The sequence below is a fragment of the Ctenocephalides felis genome, unplaced genomic scaffold (assembly GCF_003426905.1).
Source record: "Ctenocephalides felis isolate EL2017-DRISC unplaced genomic scaffold, ASM342690v1 CF-g0.4_SCAFFOLD_01886, whole genome shotgun sequence".
Lineage (NCBI taxonomy): Eukaryota > Metazoa > Arthropoda > Insecta > Siphonaptera > Pulicidae > Ctenocephalides > Ctenocephalides felis.
The window spans coordinates 186338249-186358873 of NW_020538040.1; the positions used below are offsets into that span (position 1 = coordinate 186338249).

General features: G+C 29.0%; 1 protein-coding gene across 6 annotated transcripts in view; it reads right to left on the reverse strand.

The window, feature by feature from the left end:
* LOC113378628 overlaps positions 1–20625 on the reverse strand; it is a 76039-nt gene that overhangs the window by 16954 nt on the left and 38460 nt on the right. For 4 of the 6 annotated variants that reach the window (XM_026619180.1, XM_026619182.1, XM_026619181.1 and 1 more), the window contains exons 3-4: positions 9224–9407; positions 2851–3070 (exon numbers count right to left, since the gene is read on the reverse strand). In XM_026619180.1, the coding sequence (XP_026474965.1) occupies positions 2851–3070; positions 9224–9407 (404 nt within the window). Of the gene's footprint in view, positions 1–2850; positions 3071–9223; positions 9408–14467; positions 14549–18798; positions 19017–20625 lie in introns of those variants that run through there. The other 2 variants (XM_026619183.1, XM_026619184.1) reach the window with 2 other exon arrangements.

The following is a 20625-nucleotide window of genomic DNA, read 5'->3' on the forward strand; positions in this document are numbered from 1 at the left end:
ATCATGTAAAATTGCTTGTTTTCGAGATCTGTGATCCTTTTTACCCGTGGACCTTTAAAATCTTTCATTTCACCATATTGAGTGTATTGAGGTGCTGCGCGATGGATTTTGTTCATGGTGAAATCTGGAAATTATTTATTCCGGTAAAATTAACCGGAAATCTTTGGCCATAAATTTAATCTACTTTTTTTTGAATAAAATTTATATTAACCGCATTATTGGAAGTCTGAAGAATTTGATTTGTGCCGTAACGTATTTTGTAGCGACTTACGAAATAAAAAATACATACATTGAATAATACATATATTGAATAATGCATAATTTACAACAAAATACTACCCAAAGAAATATTATTTCATGAATATGTAAGAATAAGTTTTTTTTATAATTTTACTTATTCCATATGGCACATCAGCAAATTTTTGGTCATACTTGGAAGGTCTCCAATCCAGTGATGGATGTCCAGGTATAAAGAAAACCGATTGCTATCAATTTTAATATACTTTTATATAACTATTTTGTACTCTATTTGTGAAGAGACATCTTATCACTTTTTTATATGCTCGAAAGATTTAACTTTCGCCAGATGAATTATCATGTGCATCAAAAATATAATTGATCAAAATGATTCTATAATAGTAAATAAATGTACCATTCAAACAAATAGGTGAATTTAAGTTGGCAAAAACTATCTATTCTTAAATTATTTTCTATACTTAGTATTCAAAAAGCATTTTACATGTTTGCTAGTCAACATAAATTTTTCAACATCGAATGAGATCACATTGTTTTCGTGTCAGTGCGTGATAGCATTTGTGATGATTCTGATAAGAAAGAAAACGAGAAGTGTTTGTAAAAGTTCACATCAGACTATTTGTTTTCATTTCTGATTGAACACATTTAAATAAAATCAGTTAACGATAAAAATTATAGTAAAAAACAATTTTATATTCTGAACGTTACAAATTATAGGAAATAAATAATATTGGTTTTTACTAAGGATCAGCTTTGGCAGTAGTTGTGGAACCGGGTAAATTTCCCCAAATGGGGTAAAAATTGCATTTTTGGGGGCAATATCAACTTAGACAAAAAAATTAGGGTAATTAAATTAGGTTAAAAAAGTTCCTCGACCGCTGAGCTATGGGAATAAAATCAGAAAATTCAGGTTCGATACCTATATCGGACAGCTCGATGTCAAGCAGTATGACTTCGGTTTTACTTGGAAATACAGATAGCAATATGTTTCCAAGTGAAAATAGCTCTTACTCGGCATTGCTGCACCATTAAAAAATTCATCACTAAGGCAGAAATTGTGATAATTAATTACATATAGATAGGGCAATCTTGTTGTCTTTATTTGATATATTTTTATTATTAAAATTTCATTAATATTGCTGCTTTATTTCTAATTTAATGCTGCAATGCTGAGAATGTGATATTTTAATTTGAAAACATATTTCTGATCCAAATTTTCAAGTAAAAATGGATATCATTGCACGAGTTGCCTTTTAAAAAAGGAATTTTGAGAAGAATCTTCATTCAAGCATATAGAGCTCTTATTTCTGATCGCAGTTAAAAAAAAATTGAGCTATTTTTTCATACTCTCAAATATACATTATTTTCCCAAATTATGTTCTTACGATTAAGATATTTATTTACATTATAAGCCCATGTTTTGACAGAAACTTAAGCAAATCGCCCTACATCAATGGCAACTCAATTATACAAAGTCGCTAGAGAAAAAAGGATACAAGTATGGATCAATAAAACCGAAAATATCAACAAAATCTTGGTTTAAAAATATAAAACAAAATAGAAAATACATTATAAATATATGTAGGATCCGACTAGGTCACGGGAGGTTTGGACAGCACCTAAATAAAATTAATATTATCAATTCCCCGGCATGTACATGTGGGTATGAGGAAGAATCACTTAATCACATCTTTTTTGAATGTCCTCGATACCAGTTTACAAGGGATAAATTTTACAAGAAGCTGCAAAAAGAGAAAATCGAATTTCCGACCAGCATTCATCAATTACTTATAATTAGTTCTGAAAGTATACATAGTATTATTAATGATTTTCTTATGGAGAATAGCTTAGAAATTTAATTTATAAATTCAACATTATATTGTATTGTATATTCAAAGTTTATGTATGTTTATTAGTATTCAAAATTGTTTGTATATAAATCTCTATGTAAACTAAGTGGTGGCAATATGATTCAAATCAGATGCCATTATAATAAATAAATTTAAAAAAAAAAAGCCCATGTTTACAATATCATGTTTCTTTACTTTCTAAATTTTGCAATCAAGTTCGTTGTTTTGACTTTGCTAAATATTTTGGCAATGAACAGAGTATGTGCATACGTAAATGTGCCCACTCAAAATACTTCAAAAGTAATAAATGAATTCAAGAATAAGATTTTAAGACATTTGCCAAAACTGTGATTTTCTGTTTCTTCTAGCTTAATAAGATTTTGCAAAAATAGATAAATATTTGAATGGTAAAATTGAAAGATCAGAAGAAATTGTGAAACTGTAGCATCTGGTAATTCTATTAAAATAAGAGAAGCTTTCAGAATTATGATAATCTTTGGCAACTTTTTGTCATTATAAACGTAATTTCCAAGTAAAAACCGATGTCACTACTGCCTGACAACAAGTTGTTCAAAGTAGGTATCAAACCCGGGACCTCTGAATCAAGTCCCGCTGCTTTTAACCGCTTACCTACAGACTAGCTCTACTTTTCCAATTGAACACAATAAATTATACGACAATATTTTTTATTATAAAAAATAAATGATCTACTACTCCTTAATATTACTCAAATTGTTTTTATTACCTCCTGTTGCATTTGCATATCCGAGCACATGGTGGGCATGTGAGTGAGCAGTGAGTGTATGTCCTCTGTGCGAAAGCTCTCCATATCAGCTTCGGCCAAATTGGCGTCCAAATTTTTGGAGATGACATCGTAGTATCCCAAACTATCGATGCCAGTATACGAATTCGCTAGAGACGACAGTACACTCACTGGATGCTGGTGATTTCCTGGTTCTCGGTACCTGGGGAAAAAAATAATGGATTAGACTGATTATTCAACCACGTTATACCATAATTAGCAAAAAAAATTTAATCCTAATTATTTATGAAGTATACACATATGATACTGTGATACTATATGTAGGCATAAATCTTAAAATGCTTGAAGACAAAATTAACGATTCAAAAAAAATTATCCAACTATGATAGATGAACAACAAATTAAAAATTAACGTAGAAAAAAACCAAAACATTTATTTTCAAAGAAAATAAACTAACACTTTATATAAGCGATTTTCAAATAAAAGTGTAAAACTAAATTTAGGTGGTGTGTTTTTTTTTTTTTTTTTGGTTTTTTAAACTTCTGCATTACAATATATATTTATTGATGTTCATAGATCTAAATAAAATAAAACGAGTACAAAACAAATTTATATTTAAACTACATTTTAATTTTTTTGTTTTTACTATTCATGCAATCAGTAATAAATTCGTCATTATAGAGTCTTTGCAATGATTTTCAGATAAGTACTCAATGTCAAAATAAGTTCAATATATTTTTGAAACTATGTGCATGATGCGTGTCTAATTTATACAAATTAGTAATGGAAAGCGTAACCTTCATCTTGAATATATAATACATACACAAATGTAAATATAAATTATATATATATATATATATATATATATATATATATATATCCATGCCCATTATATATAAAAATTAAATTTTGCAAAACCGTGCAACCATTTTTTATACAATTAAGTAGAACATTCTTGTCATTCATCAATATCTTTGAATATTTAATTCAGGCGAGATATTTATATTACTAAACATTATTATTTTTTTTATTGAGAATGGGCTTTCCAATTCTCCTATGAAATTCTGATATTTTTGAAAATTATTTCATGAATTGTCATAGAATAAGTCTACTACACTTTCAATAATTCCAAAATACTGTTGCTGAATAGATAATCAAATCTAAAGTCATTATTCGAACTTGTCTTAAATTTTGATTGACAAAAAAAATTCGAACTTGGGTGTTTCGTAGAACTAGATGTGATCTCCTTTTTAACTTAAAAATATAGATGGAAATAAGTTTCCGAGAGAAATTAGCCCTTTGCGACATTCCTGGAATTCCGATAACTGTCTTCTAAACAAGTGCACATAATGAAGGAGTATCATCACAACATTCTATAGGGCTTTTTAGTTCAGATTGCTGTGCCAAAAAATCTTTGATCGTTTATGAGAAAAAACTAACTATTACTAGACCTGCCTTTTAACTAAAATATTATTATTAAATTATTATGATTTTTTCCCTTACAATTCAGTGACAACTTTTGCTTGTACTTGTATTTGTTCTAATTGTAAGATCCCATAAACATGCATTGTGCGCAATAACGTCCGAAGGCCGCGTTAGAATCATTTAATCTAATTTTATACACTGTACTCTTGTCACCATAAAGTTGATGTCAAAAGTAATTGAGAATGATACTTTATTTTTGTTCCCATTGCAAAATGGAATAGATGAAAAACAATGTAAATAATACTAACTGAATAACTACAAATAAATGTCTCATAGGCCTATAATATATAAGGGGTTTGTTTTGACAAGCAACTCTATCACTATGCCAAGTTTCATCAAAATTACAGGAGATTAAACTTGAGGTTGTCCTTGTAGGTTACATTTTGTTAAATTTCTTTATTGAATAAAAGTTTTTATATTGATACTAAATTATTATAGCCCTCGCGAAAAACTAAATCGACTGTGATATGAAGCTAAAAATAATGTATGTTCAAAAATCATTGATAGAATTTCAATAAATATGAAAAACGCCATGTAATAAAATATAAAAATAACATGGAAGACTAAGTGAAGTAGGGTTAATTTAAAAAAAAATATATGAGCTGATATCACTACTGCTTGATATTAGTCTATCCGAAGTGGGAATAGAATCTAAAACCTTGTGCTGTATTGTAATTCAATATTTTTCAAGTTTAGAAAATTCCAAACCAATTACATCTGCACTCTCTAAGTGTAAATAATTAATTTTCTAATCCATGTGCATCGTTTTCCATTTACAAAACAGGTATTTTCATCTACTTAAAGAATGTGCTGATGCAACAAAGTAGATACATGTGTGACCTTAAATAACATTTATTATTTTTTGCTGACAATTGTAACTTGTGATTAGGTTATATTTACAAATGGTATTATGGAAGACAACCTGATTGTTGTTTTTAAATAAAGATTTTATTTATAAAAGTTATATTTTTAATTCGTTGCAACAATCAACTTTAGATAGTTAGATTTATATTTTGAAGTGAAAAAGGATATCACTACTGCTTGATATTAGGCTGTCCGAGATAACGATTGAACTTAAAACCATGTGGTTGTATGACCTAAGATCTAACTACTTTTTTCAGATATGTTTTTTAACATCATGTTAATGTTAAACACATTTGCGATAGGAATTTAATTTAATTACTTAGCACTGATTTTAAGATCAACATAAGTTTCACAAAAAAATCTGTTTCAGGCAGTCCTTTTTTTTAATCTAGCTTTTCTCAAGTAATAATTAAGCCCCCAATAAGACAGGGATATTTGTGTATTTTTTTGAAAATAGACAGGTGTGTAACTATTTATTAATTTTTGCAACAATTGCTGGAAACTTCATATTTGTTTAGGAATTGAAAATACACGTTTATACCATGCATTCAAAATTACGAAGCTTTGATATCAAATAAAAGTTTTGACTAAGAGAAGTTTGCTCAAGTATTGAAGACTCGATTAGGTAAAGGTCTTAATTTTTTTTTTTTTTTGATAATTTTGTTATAAAATTGAATATTGAGTAAAATTTCAGATACTTACATCATACTTAAATAACAATACACTTAAAACTACTTAGTTTATGATTTGAAAAAAACATTAGGTTTTATGAAAAAATGCAATTTTATGCATTCTTTTTGAAATTCGAGGATCGTTTAAGTATCAAGTACCCGGCCAGAGGTCTACGTTTTCTTTCCTGTTAATTATGTTGTAAAGTTTAATTTCTACAAATTAATAATGAATATAATAACTAAATCATTTTCTATATCCCATGACTGCAAAAGCAAACAACAATAGAATTATTATATCGCCAAGCTCGAACAGTCACGAGATTTTGACCTCAAAAGTCGAACCGCGAAATACAGCCTGTTGTCTGTCCGTCAAATAGTCGGTCTAATGTTTATAATCATGAGGCAGCTCTTTATATGGAGTATCTTACTGACGCAATAAATATTCTAGATGCTTTCAAGCTTATTTGTGGCTGATTCATACATAAAATTTACAGTTTTCAACGTCTAACATCAAAATATGTGTGAGAAAATTGTCTGGCGGCCTCTGGATTTTACCCACCTGGGTTCAAATCCTGATATCAAGTTTTAGTGATATTCATTTTCATTTCAAAATATAAATCATAACAGTTTCCAAGTAATCACAGCCCTTTTTAAACTTAAAATTTATCATCACTTTTAGCAAACCCAATCTATAATATAAACCCTAAACTAAACCTGTTGTCTGAAGGTAATCATTGGGTTGCCTTCTAAAAATGGCGTTGAATAGGAGTATCCATAACAAAAGCTTACAGAACCTTTAGTTCCAATTGGTGTTCAAAATATAGACAATACTCTAGTAGTGCATGGCATCGTGCCTTAAGGCAAATTACTGGAACTTCCCGTACCGAAAACTAAATTATTAACAAAAAGCTTTGCAAAACTTTGAAAAAAATAGATTTTTGAGAAATTTTGAAATTTTTGAAAATATTTGGCCTTTGAAAAATTCGATTTTTTTTTTAAATTATGGACATTTTTTAAAGCAATAACGCTGCATAGCTAATTTGGAGTCGAAATAACAAAGCGCGTGAGCGCCGCGTATTCGTCTAACGTGTAAACATTGATACGGAACCCATAGAAATGCACACAAAATTTATACTTATTAATATAATCTTTATAAATTATCTCATAATACGATGTACATATGTCTCATGTTCATTTTTGACCGCCAAATGGCATTATTTTTTACTTTTTTTTATTGGATCTCCCGAGACGCTGGACCCCTGTTTTTACAAAAATTTCACCAGTTCATTTCGTCAATACAAGTAAAATATTTTTTGAATTATTTAAATCGGACGCTCTGTTATCTCAAAAACTGAAATACCATTTTTGGCATTTTTTGCCCCGTATCTCCAAAACGGCTAAACCTGTCTTTGCCAAAAACTAATCAGCGCGTCTTCTTATCAGTAGCAATCGAATCTTTTTTGTTCGCGAAATCGTCGACGAAAATTTGTATCCGCACACACACGCACACACACACACACACACACATATACATTCATTTTTTTAAGGTATTCCAAAATGTTCAGAAACCTTTGAAACGTAAAGATATATAAAAATTTTCATTTTCGATTTTTTTGCGATTACTATAACTTACCCCCCACGGGAAGTTAATAAAAGATATTGGTCTTTTATTCCTTTTAAAAATGACAACCAAAGTAATCAAATTTATTACCTTTGTGTGTTTCCTTCTTCTGCCATTATAAGTCAATTAGTAAAAAGTATTACTCAAAAACGTGAATTAATCTTTAAATATCAACTAATTTATATTGAATTTTCACATGTTACGTTGTTCGCTAATCTTTTGTTAATGATTTCAGTTCTAATAAATTGTAGCAACACAAGTTGGCTACGAGTGCCAACTAAATAAATTATTATTGCAATCATATACAACAACTTATCAAAACGATTGTTTTCATATAGTGAATCAACATTAATATCCATTTTGCGCATATTTCTGTTATTCGCTAATAATTTGTTTATAAACTCGCTTATACGTGCAAATACATTCCGATATTTATTGCAATTATATATAGCAATTAACCGACTAGAAATATGAGGTAAGACATCGAGTATTTTATAAACATTTAATGGAAAACGCGATATAATGTTTATACTATTTTATCTGATTGTAATACCGAATATACTTGACTCATACTATGAAAATGACTCAATATTGCGCATTAAATTATTAAATTGTTAGATATGTTTCATTATAATACTAATTTCATATATATGTATTCTACATTTTTTGAACAATTACAACCGTTTAGTGTCCTAAAAAGTGTTGCGACTGATTTCGGGTTCTATTTCCATTTCGAAACGCTTGATATCAAGCAGTAGTAATAACAGATTTTCATTATTTCAATAACGCGACCGATTTCGGGTTCTACATCCATTTCGAACAGCTTGATATCGAGCAGTAGTAATAACAGATTTTCATTTCTTTAACAACATATCTGTAGTTGCAAGACCAAAGCCTTCACCACGGAGCCACGGCCAGCTCATGTGTTCAAGTGTTATTTAGAGTTTTCAAATAATTTAGAATTTAATGTGTTTGTACTTATACTTTAAAGGTAGTACTTTAAAGGTAGTACTCTTCAATTTTTTTTTTATTTTTAGTATTAAAGTAAGTAATCCAATTGTTTATTGTGTAATAAGTCTACCTAATTTGCCTTTTCATAATTTTCAATTATTTTAAAAAATTGTACAAATGTCTTCAAACACAAAAAAAAATATAATTTTGATTTTACCATATATTTTACAACTGTCTTTATGATCTATCAAATCTATCAAGTTAATAAAGAAATTGTAATAAATTAATGACCATGAGTAGAATTTATCACCATATACTTCTACTTTCAACAAAAAAGTACAATTTCTGAGAGTAAAAATAATTTTCTACAGAAGAAATCACAAATATATATGAAATTGAATTTCTACACGTAGTAGAGTTCTGGTGGGTGTTTTTTTTTTAAGTCTTTTGTTTAGGAAACTTAACAGACAAAAAGCTTTGGGCTAATTGATTAGGATGAGACATCTGTTTTCTTTGTGTCTGGTTGCAAACCGTATTATTTCTCCTCGTATAGAGCAACATATCGGTGTTGTAGAGGTATTGGTAGAAACCATTAAAAAATCATAGTATTTGCGCCTTTTCTTTCTGTTATGGAACATCATCAAATTTTTTGGTACTACCAAGAATATCTAAATCTAATGCCAATACTTTAGTGTTTCCGCGTCCAGGTATGATGGTAACAACATATGTTTCAATTACTACAAATTATTTATTTCCCCTTACCCGTAGTCCAAAAACCACTGGTAATCCGAGTTGTCGTGGGTGAAGTCCTGGGAAGACGTGATGCTCCCATAAGTACTGCCCGTGGTGAAGCATGGTACATGGCTAAGTTTGTGGTTACTGTTACAGTCGGAATCCGGACTCTCCTGCTGATGTTTACGTTCGTGCATCCCTCTGTGCAAAATACCTGAAAGAGATATTAGTCTCATTAATAAACTAATATTTCGTTATGGAATAATAATTAGAACTTAAGGATCCTATGGACTAAAGATGGGCTAAAAAATTAACCGAAGTTCTGAGCGTCTACTACCGCAGCGATATGAACTGCGATATGGGTAGTTTCTACTATGCTGATAATTAACTTCCCGTAGGGCAAGTTATAGTAATCGCAAAAAAATCGAAAATGAAAATTTTTATATATCTTTACGTTTCAAAGGTTTCTGAACATTTTGGCATACCTTAGAAAAAATGGATGTATGTGTGTGTGTGTGTGTGTGTGTGTGTGTGTGTATGTATGTATGTATGTATGTATGTATGTATGTATGTATGTATGTGCGTGTGTGTATGTATGTGCGGATACAAATTTTCGTCGACGATTTCGGGAACACGGATCAACCGATTTGAATAATTCAAAAAACATTCGATTCGTATTGATAAGGAGACGTGCTGATTAGTTTTTGGCGAAGGCAGGTCTAGCCGTTCCGAAGATACGGGGCAAAAAGTGCCGAAAACGGTAACTCAGTTTTTAAGAGAACGGAGCGTCCGATTTGAATAATTCAAAAAACATTTCACTTGTATTGACAAGGTGAAGAATCGATAAAATTTTCATGAAGGTAGGTCTAGCGGTTTCGGAGATATGGAGGAAAAAGTAAAAAAATGAGCCATTTGGCGGTCAAAAATGATCATTAGACATATGCACATCAAATTATCAGATATTTTATAGAGATTTTAACAATAAGTATACATTTTGTTAACATTTCTATGGGTTCCGTACCAATGCTTATGCGTTAGACAGCGACGCGGCGCTTACGCGCTTTATATTTTGTCCCTATGCAGTTAAAGCAGTACGATTGCTTTCAAAAAAATTTCAGATCTTCTACAATATGTCAAAATACAGAAAAAAAAAATTTTTTTCAAAAAAAAAAATGTTTTTTTAAAAAAAAATTTTTTTTTTCAAAGAAAAGTTATTTTTTGTCCAATTTATAGTTTCTCAAAAATCTTATTCTTTCAAAGTAATTTTTTTTCAAAAATGTTAATCGTTTTTAAAAAAATAATAATTTTTGGTACGGGAAGTTCCAGCAATTTGCCTTAAGGCACGATGCCTTAATTGCCTTAAGACAGAATTCCACTTACAGCTAGTTTGGGGATGAATTTAAAGTGGATGTGGCACTGTCGATAGCCGCACCAGAAACAAGGCACGTTGACACCCGCAGTCAACGTGTTAATAAAGTAATATTTAAATTTCTTTCAATTTTTTTTTTTTTTGATAATTTAAAATTTAGGAAATTTCTTGATCACCTGGCAGAACAATTTTATGCAAACTTATATAGGGGAAAGTTCCGTAAAGCCGGACGGCACCTAATGCCGGACATTCGATGCAATATATAAATAAAAATGTTAAGACCAAAATACAAAATAGAAAAATATTTTCAAAAATCTTTATTTTTTTATCCTTTCCTGAAACAAAATTCCGCGAACATACTATTTAGTTCATAGTTATTTAATGAACACATTAGGTGTCATGAACACGTTCACCGCCACGATAATATCAGAAAACTATCCACATGAGCCTTGGTATCTTCACCATTTAGTAAAATATGTATCAAGGAACCTTAATGCATCAAAAAAACTTTTTTTTTTTGCTAAAATTTCTGGAAAAATACTATTTTTTATGTCATATATATGACTGACTGCCAGATCTTTAAAAACTTTTTTCTTGACAAGCCAAGAATTTTTTAGATTGATTTGTCAGACACACTTGTCTGACATGGCTCATATATAACCTCTTATCATCAGACACATATGTCTGACATGGCGATTAACGTGTTAATGTGCATCATTTGTGAAACGTTTGGAAAAGTAAATATTCTCTAAAATATTTTTCTTTTATTTTATATCTTGAACATTTTTTGCATAAACATCAAATTTACATTAAAAAATATGATATATAGCTTTTGCTCACTATTTTTCCACCTCTACATACATATTATATAAAAAATAACCAATTTAAAATTAAACCAAATTAAAACATGCAATTAATAAAAGAAAATCTTCAATTTTTTTTTTCAATTCAGACTCGGTATAATAACTTGTAGACACTGCGACTCTACATACGTCGTAAAACAAGTAATAAAATTTTACAACTGGAAACAACTCTAAAAAATGTTACATTTCTATCTATATATAAATTCTTTTTCTAAATATATAAATTTTGACATTTTTGTGACACGTCGTGATCTAATTTTAACTGTCGTTGTACGTGGAAAAATGAGAAACCATAAAAAAGTGTTCATTTATAGTTTTTATATAAATCTTGTTTCTAAATATTTCTATATTACTATTAAAAATAAAATAAATATATTACATAATAGGGAATATAATGCACAAATTATATTGATATTAAAAAAAATTAAACTTGTATTAAAAAAAACTATGTCAGCTCGAATCAAGTCTAAAACACACATTTACAAAACGAGCTTTTCTTCTACTTGTATTTTATTATTTTCTCATAATTTAAATATGCAAATTATATTCATTTATGATTACAAATAATTGAATAATCGCACTTAAAAACTTTAATGATTCATAACGATTCAATTCAAAAAACAAGCTCTACACGTTTTTGTTTTGACACCATTTGTTATTACAAACAAAAATGTATTGTCTCCATATTTTATGTTAACTTATGACTAATGTATTTATTTTACATAATGTTTAGTCGAGCAATTGTTTCAGTATTTTTATTTACATGTACGAGGTGTGTTCAAAAAGTACCCGGAATTACTAATAATTAAATTTCGCGGGTCTGGAGTGTCTGATTGTCAAAATTTTTTTTTTATTGTGTTGGTATACATGCCCCTAAAGTATGATGAAATTTTCAGCTATATTCACTGTTTACTTTGTCTGTGGTAGTCGCTAAGGTTCGACGTGTTTTTCTGAGCTCGGCGATTTTTACAATGGAAGAATTGAAAAGTCAAAGAATTTGTATTAAATTTTGCGTAAAAAATGAAATAAAGTGTTGCAAAGTGCAAAAATTCACCAGATATGGCTCCGTGTGACTTTTTCCTATTCCCAAAGTTGAAGAGACCCATGAAAGGACGGCGGTTTTCCTCGATTGAAGAAAATCGCTGAGAGTGCTCAAGGACATATCAAAAAGTGAATATCAAGGGTGCTTCGAAAATTGGAAAAAACGCTGGCATAAGTGTATTATATCTGGGGGGGACTACTTTGAAGGGGACCACATTAATATAGATGAATAAATAAATATTTTTTTGAAAAAACGAAAATTCCGGGTACTTTTTGAACAGACCTCGTATAATACCCAAGAAAAATGTGCGAGTTTATATTTTTTCTGGTCATTGTGGTTTCGTGGTTAGAGTTATGGACTTCAAACAAGTTCAAATTATAATTTCCAGACTATTTATATTTATTTCTATTATAATGGCACCTTTTTATTATTATTGAACCTAGGGCGTAGACGAGACTCATAATGCATTTCTTGCAATTGCGACATGACTTGTGAAAGTTTTGTGCAAGGTAATTGAAAGAAGAAATTTTGCATTTGCTCATTTCATATTCATTTCTAGAAACACTTTGGGACCTACGGGGTTATAATAAAGCATACAAAACACAATATTTGAATTCAAAATTATAGTAGTGTCATCCATCACAAACTTAGGAGGTTATTGTATTTTAGTGTGCTGGTAAGAACTAAAAATATAATAGTTGTGTAGTAGACGCTACTGAGCACAATCCTAAAAAGAAAAGTGTCTCGAGGGTAAAATAGGAGAATCATGGAAGCAAAAAGTTAAAGTTAGGAAAGGAAAATACATGAAAAAAATTGTAAAAAGGCGGGAGGGTATAGTAGTAATGTAAATATTTTTTTTGTTGTGACTCACACCACGGACCTGCTTTCGAGCAGATTACCATTTGTTATTTTTATTAGTGCGAACCAAATAGATAGATGGCTCTGTGACAGCATAGGATGAATAATTTCTTTTAGCCAGCAAAAGGCGGTTATGAAGTTAGAAATGATATATGTAATGGTTGATTAGCTTGTTGTAAAAGGAAAAATATAGATAATTAAGATATTGGTGTTTAGTACAACTTTCATGGTGATAAATAGAGGATAACATAATCGAGCAGACTTACAGTACTGATTATTACATCTAAATACTAACTACCAAATATTTTTTTCAAATTTTAATTATTATGAGACAAAATTAAATAAAAATTAATAAAATTATATTTCAAGATACAAATTAAGAGATTTAGCATATGTATGATTCAAGAATACAGGAATGCCAAGAGTTTAGATCTCTCTCATCAACCGCGCGTACATTATGTAAATATTTATCTCAGGAGTTCTATTTTCTACTGAATTTTCAGCCTTTGGAATACTTAGAATTGTTTTATACAAGGACTGCCGAATTTACAAGAATAATTAAAAATGCAGAATCATAACGAGAGAATCAATTTGTCTTTAAACGAATTAAGCGATCCTGTTATAACTTTCCTTCACGACCAGATTTTTGTGACAACAGATGCTAACTTGCAAAATTGTGATAATTGTACGAGCAAAAGGTATTTTAAAATCAGCGTGCGATTTCTAGAAGAGAAAACGAAACCGAGATTTGCACATAATATAGCTGATGTTTGTTTATATAGTGTATATGTATGCACGTATATATAATTTCTATACTAAATGCCTTTTTCAGGAAAGATATGTAATTTTTTACATATCTTTCACGTTCTGGAGATATGGGATGAAATTTTATCTTTCAAAAACTGTACAATACAAACAAAATTTTTGTTTATAAATTATTTGAACATTGCTTATTATATACAGTGGAAGAAATGTCATAATTAGCGAAACTAAAAAAAAAATAGAAGTACACTTGTTCGGACACAATTTTTAAAGCAACAAATTCTTAGGGCAAAGAAGTCTTGATTACCATTTTATATCGTTTATCAACGGTTCCTACATTTATTTACAAATTACACCCAATATTAATAACAAACACAAACCTTCTTTGACTTGCCGATTTCTTTTCCATTATCAACTATAGGTATATCTAGGTATTCTAGAAAGTTTTACAACATTGTCCTATATCGATGAAAATAATTCAGAAATATCAATAATGCTTTATTTCGTCGCAAAAGAGAAAGTATTCAATAAATTTAACCCTGGATTTTGAAAATATACACTTTTGTATGCTCATGGCAACGCGCACGGCTCGACTAGAATTTCTTTGAAGATTATTTGGCAATTGTGTTCAATTTATTTTAATTGGATCACAATACAGATGAAACATCATGTAATTGAATGTCGCCAAAATAAGAATAAGTGTAATGTTATAATGAATCTTTAGTCTGGCTAGTTTCGTTTTGTAAGATTTCTATTTGATTAAATTTTTTATACAAATTTTAATTGTGAAAATATGTGTAAGTATCTTCAAGATATATTGCATTCTAGTGAAGATCCAAACGTATGAATAAATTTCTAACTGTAGTAAAAATGCTCTCCAAAAACTATACTTCAATATTATTGACAAGAATGATACATATCAAACAAATAAATACTTAAAAGTCTACTTGAACACTTGTGAGTAATCACCGTTGATATATCTGAATTTTTATCTTATTATTAAGGATGATAATTTATACTTTCCAACCAATCATAATTTATTGATCCAATAATTTTATCCAAACAATTAGTTTTTTTTTTTTGTAAATATTTGATATAAAATCTCTCTGTAAAGGTATATTTGCGGATTCATCAAGGAAATAATTGCAATCATAATGTTAAGAGATTCCTTACTTATCCTAGCTTTTGGCAATTTAATAAAAATTTTCTTATTGGTCATGCAAAATAAGAGAACCATATTAAATTATAATGTGTCATATAAATACTTCTTTCATTTTTAATATTAACAATACCATTATAATTCAACAATGGATATAATAGATATACTAACTTTTTGTTTAATTTATTTCATTATTAATATACTCATTGAAATTAAGTTTTGTCTAAAATTACTTCCAAGAATTTTCAAGATCTACTCTATGGGATCATAGAATTTTTAATGTGTAAATTTAAATTGAGTATTGAATTAATTTTTGTTTAACAGAGAATATGAAATCTATTTTATAAAATTTTTATTTTCGATTTTTTTTGGAGGTTGGAAATCACAGCATAAATAATTGATTTTTGCAGGCATATAGAAAATAATATTACTATGTATTTATTTTCAAATATTTTTGTTTATACAATACAAAACATTAACTTCATCACTTGTTTGCATTATGCAGATAACCGGACATAGTAAGAATCATTCATACACATGATACGAGTAATGTACAGATAAACGTATTTAGATTCAGATTACTTTGTATTCTGATTCATTCTTATCAAAAGGAAAAACGCATTTTATCACCTACAACCATATGAAATGTGATGCAATTCTACATATAAAAATAGGTTATCAGAAACGATATGCCTGTTTACACTTTATTTTTTAAAGGTATTGCTTCAGACACTTAGTAAGTGGATTTCTAATTGTGTTATAAAGTTTATTGACATCATAAAATTTTATCATCAGCATCCGTTTAATGAAGAAATTATGAAAAATGTATATAGATAGTAAAAATGAAATTGAAATTCACCAAATTTTTAAGCTATAATTATTTTAAAAAACAATAGAAGATTGAGAAGCAAAAAGCCACTTGATCTAAGCCAACAACAAACTAATCAGAACGTCTCCTTATCAATACGAATCGAATGTTTTTTGAATAATTGCAATCGGTTGAACCGTATTCCTGAAATCGCCGACTAAAATTTGTATCCGCACACACACACACGCACATATACACACATCCATTTTTTCTAAGTTATGCCAAATGTTCAGAAACCTTTGAAATTTAAAGATATATGAAAATTTTCATTTTCGATTATTTTGGGATTACTATAACTTACCCTAGGAAAAGTTAAAAATTCAAAAAAATATTAGCATTTAATAAATTCAAAAACTTGAAAAATTAATATAATATCACTCACTACTACAATTGATTTAAGTATTGTCTAAAACCAAGAATATGATTAACTTATGTTCATATAATAAGTGAAGTTGATTTATCTAAAAATGGTACATTTACTTTTCGTTTAAAATTTATATTTTTATTTCAATATCCCATAAAATAGTTTTATTTCTCCTATGCCTTCTTTGATGTACAACATTGCAATTCCTACTACAGCAATAAAATTATTTAACAACTCCAACATAAAAGCTTGAATTTTATGAGGCACAGAAGAACAAAATATTAAACATAGCTCTAATAAAAACTATTTCAAATTGAAATGTATGAATATTGCCAAGTTGGATTTAATCAAAGTAAAAGGAGTCTTATACTTGTTTTTGTGTATCATAAGTATTTCGATACAATGTCGATAAGAGTTTAGTCATATTTACTCTAAGAATTTACTGACTAATTAACGTGCGTATCTGTTCCCTTTGTGAGTTGTTTACAGAGCAAACAGGCTTTGAATATTCAAGCATTGTTACTTTGATCTAAATGTAATGATTTTGTGATGAATAGACTTACTTTGTAGATAAATCGTGTATTTATGAACAGAATTATTAAACCGTAATACCTTACTTAATACACATTAATAATGGTATTATCCTATGGAGTAGGTCTGTGAAATACTTGGATTGCAATCTTAAATTGGAAACTGAATTTCAATGAGTTTTTTTATTATAAAATAATATCAGAAAGTTAATATATCTATAGAATGTTCAAAATAAAAATTGAATTTATATGACAATAATGAGATTTTAATGGTGTATGTAGCATTACCAATAAGCAAAATTTCGTTTTTTTTCTTTAAGTAACAAAAATATATTAATAAATTGCACACCTATCCAATTAATATCAATACAATCATTCAAATTATATAAAGAAAGGATGAGTAAGTTCTTTAGGAAGTAATAGATCATTTCACATTAAAATTAAATTAAATTAAAAACATAAATTATTGGTTAATTATGAAGTTTGGAAGTCTGTAACTATTGTAACAAAATATATCTTCACTTGTTTTACCAATCACATTGATATTGTGTCACTATCAGTGCACCTGATAGAAATTGTTCAAGTGACTTTATAATGTAGTCTTTGATATAACATTTGATTTTTCGTGAATTATACAAACAGTACAAATTTCTTTTAAGATTAGTTGTTGGACAAGAAAGGAATATCATCACTAATCATTATATTGGCAATTAACACCTGCAAATGCACGTTTATTTGAAGATTTCTAAAAAAACACTAGTTGGTTGAATATTTCAAATCTCACTATAGGTACTATTGGATCAATAAATTATCATTAGTTCTGGTACAATAAGTACAAACTACCATCCTCAATAATGAGTTGAAAATTTTAGATACATCAATTCTGATTTTATCTAAATATCCACTTACAATTTTGTAAGTAAGCTCTTGATTATTCGATTCGAAAGATTTTCGTATTCGAAGTTGCATTTGACTAACATACTAATATTTAAAATAAATCATTGTGAGAGTTGTAATATTCAATTCATAATATTAACCCTTTCAACTCGGATTCCGCCGCTCTGGCGGCAAAATACATATAAATTCCGGAATTCGCGAGTGGAAAGGGTTAATGTTATGCACTTGTTCGGCAATAAACGCTTTATTTATTTTTATTATTAATACAAACACTATGCTGAAACGAATTAATGGGAAAAATTGCTTCGAGATACGAGATATTCGACATGCGAGCGTGGTTTCGGAACGAATTAGGCTCGTAAGGCGGGGTGCAACTGTAAGCTTTTACAATTTGAAGATAATTGTACATGCTTTTTTATAATTTGAGAGAATATAAACAAAATCTTTAAAAACTCTAACAACAAGAACTGTAATGACTTGCTAATACACACAGCTAGCAATTTGTTCCGCTTAATCTTTATGGTCTAGAAAGTAGAGTCGCACTTTTTGGTTTTGGAATGAGATAGGATTTTTTTATTTATTATTAAAGATTAGATTCTATTTCTTAAATGCAAAAAACTTAGACAACTTATTATTTGGCAACTTATAATTTTGGATGAGATCATAATCCGAGTTTTCAATTGCTGCAAACCCATAGAGAAAATCAGTCTATGTAAATTAACCCACTAATCAGACCCCGCAATGTACAAAATAAGTACAAGTATAATAAAATGAATTTACCCATTGTATATGAATCTATTACTACAATAAAAATAAATTTAACTCCAGCTCAATTTACTCTTTTTACCTTCATACAATTGAATGCACTATAAAACAAAATTTATTATATTCACCTCGAGCATGTTTATAAATCCGTTGCCCTTTGGGTACAGTCATTGTTTATTAGCAATAAACTAGCCTCATATTTATATTTGCAAAACACTATCACAATAATGTACACAGTATCACTAGCCACACTAATTCACTAATAAGGATACGAATAATGTTTAAATTAATGTTGCAATTGGGAGCAACACACACATTCGTTGAAAAAAATAGTTTGGGAAATCACCTGGAAAATTGAACACTATTAAAAACCCGGGGAAACTCGATAATTAATAATATTTAAATAATTAAGCTTTAACTGGTACACAATTAATGTTTGAATCATTGGTTCCCAATCTGTGGGTCTCTACTCCTCAGGGGGCGCAAGACTGTTTTTTTTTTGAAGGGAAGGGTATCTAAATCTTAACTGTTTTTAGTTGGTTTATCTCTAGTAAGAGTTTAAATCGCTATTGGGAGCAATATACCTATTCGTTAAAAATATAATTTGGGAAATACATCTGATAAATTGGACATTATCAAACCTTGTAGAGAAAATTCAAAAACAAATGTGTACTACTATCGTGCTATTTTTTGTAAAAAAATATTTAAAATTGTCTCAGTGGTTTCCAAACTTTTCGTAAGTGTTTTGTTTAAATTAGGAGCAACATAAACATTCGTTTATAATCTAGTTCGGAAAGTTCATAAAGAAATTTGGACTCTATGAACAAAACTTAAGAAAACCCTACAAGTTGCGTATTACAACCCTGATATTTTCACAAATAATAAACTACTTAAATCTTTATCAAGCTTTAACTCTGCGGTTTCCAACCTGTGGGGCGCGGCCTATCAAAGAGACGCAAGGCGGTTGCAAGGGGGCATAATATAATAGAGTTCTCAAAATATTATTTTCGAAAATCAACCAAGAATGTTCAAGTGATATGAAAAAATAAATTGATAAACAATTATTTTTATGTATTAATTTGTAGTCTAATGAATACATTATATCAATTGAGTATTCATGAAATTAGATCGTTAGAAAAATTAATGGAGTCGCATCAATTTTCGTAAAAGAAAGAGGGGGGGGGGCGTACTAAAAGGTTGAACACCACTGCTTTAACTGTTACTATTTTATTTATCATTAGCTACAATTCACTAATGAGAATAACAATAATTTTTGAAATAATGTTACAATTAGTACTAACACACATCCGTTAAAAAATAGTTTGGGAAATTTTAGTTTTTTTTTTTAAATTCTTATTGCAACTTTTATATTAAAACATATGTAGTATCATCCGATATTTTTGAATAAAACACAAGGAAAATGAGACTGTAAAAGATTCGGTACTGATAAAAAAACTATTCAAATTTTTATTAAGCTTTAACTGTTACTATTATTTATTACAGTGGTTTCCAAACTTTTTCGCACCGCGCCCCCCTGCTCTAATAAAAAAAATGTTGCGCCCCCCCTTATTTTTTTCTCATTTGACATAACATGCAATATTATGCAAAAATTTGCATAAAAACCAATATTTTTATTTGTTTATTTTTTAATATCATTTCAAAAATTTTGAGTTGTTTTCATTAATAGAATTTTGGAAACAGATGTAAAACAGCCTGGCGCCCTCCTGAGCCCCATAGGTTGGAAAATGCTGATTTATCATTAATAATAAATTCATGTTGCAATTAGTACTAACACAGACATTAGTTAAGAAATATTTGTGAAATTTGTCTCGTGTTAAAAAAAATTATTGATACTGTTATATAGCACATCTTGTAACTTTATTTTGATAAGGGATAATGTTGTCAAAGTTTGGCAACAAATTGCAACAAATCTTCAAGACGGTCTCACAACATAA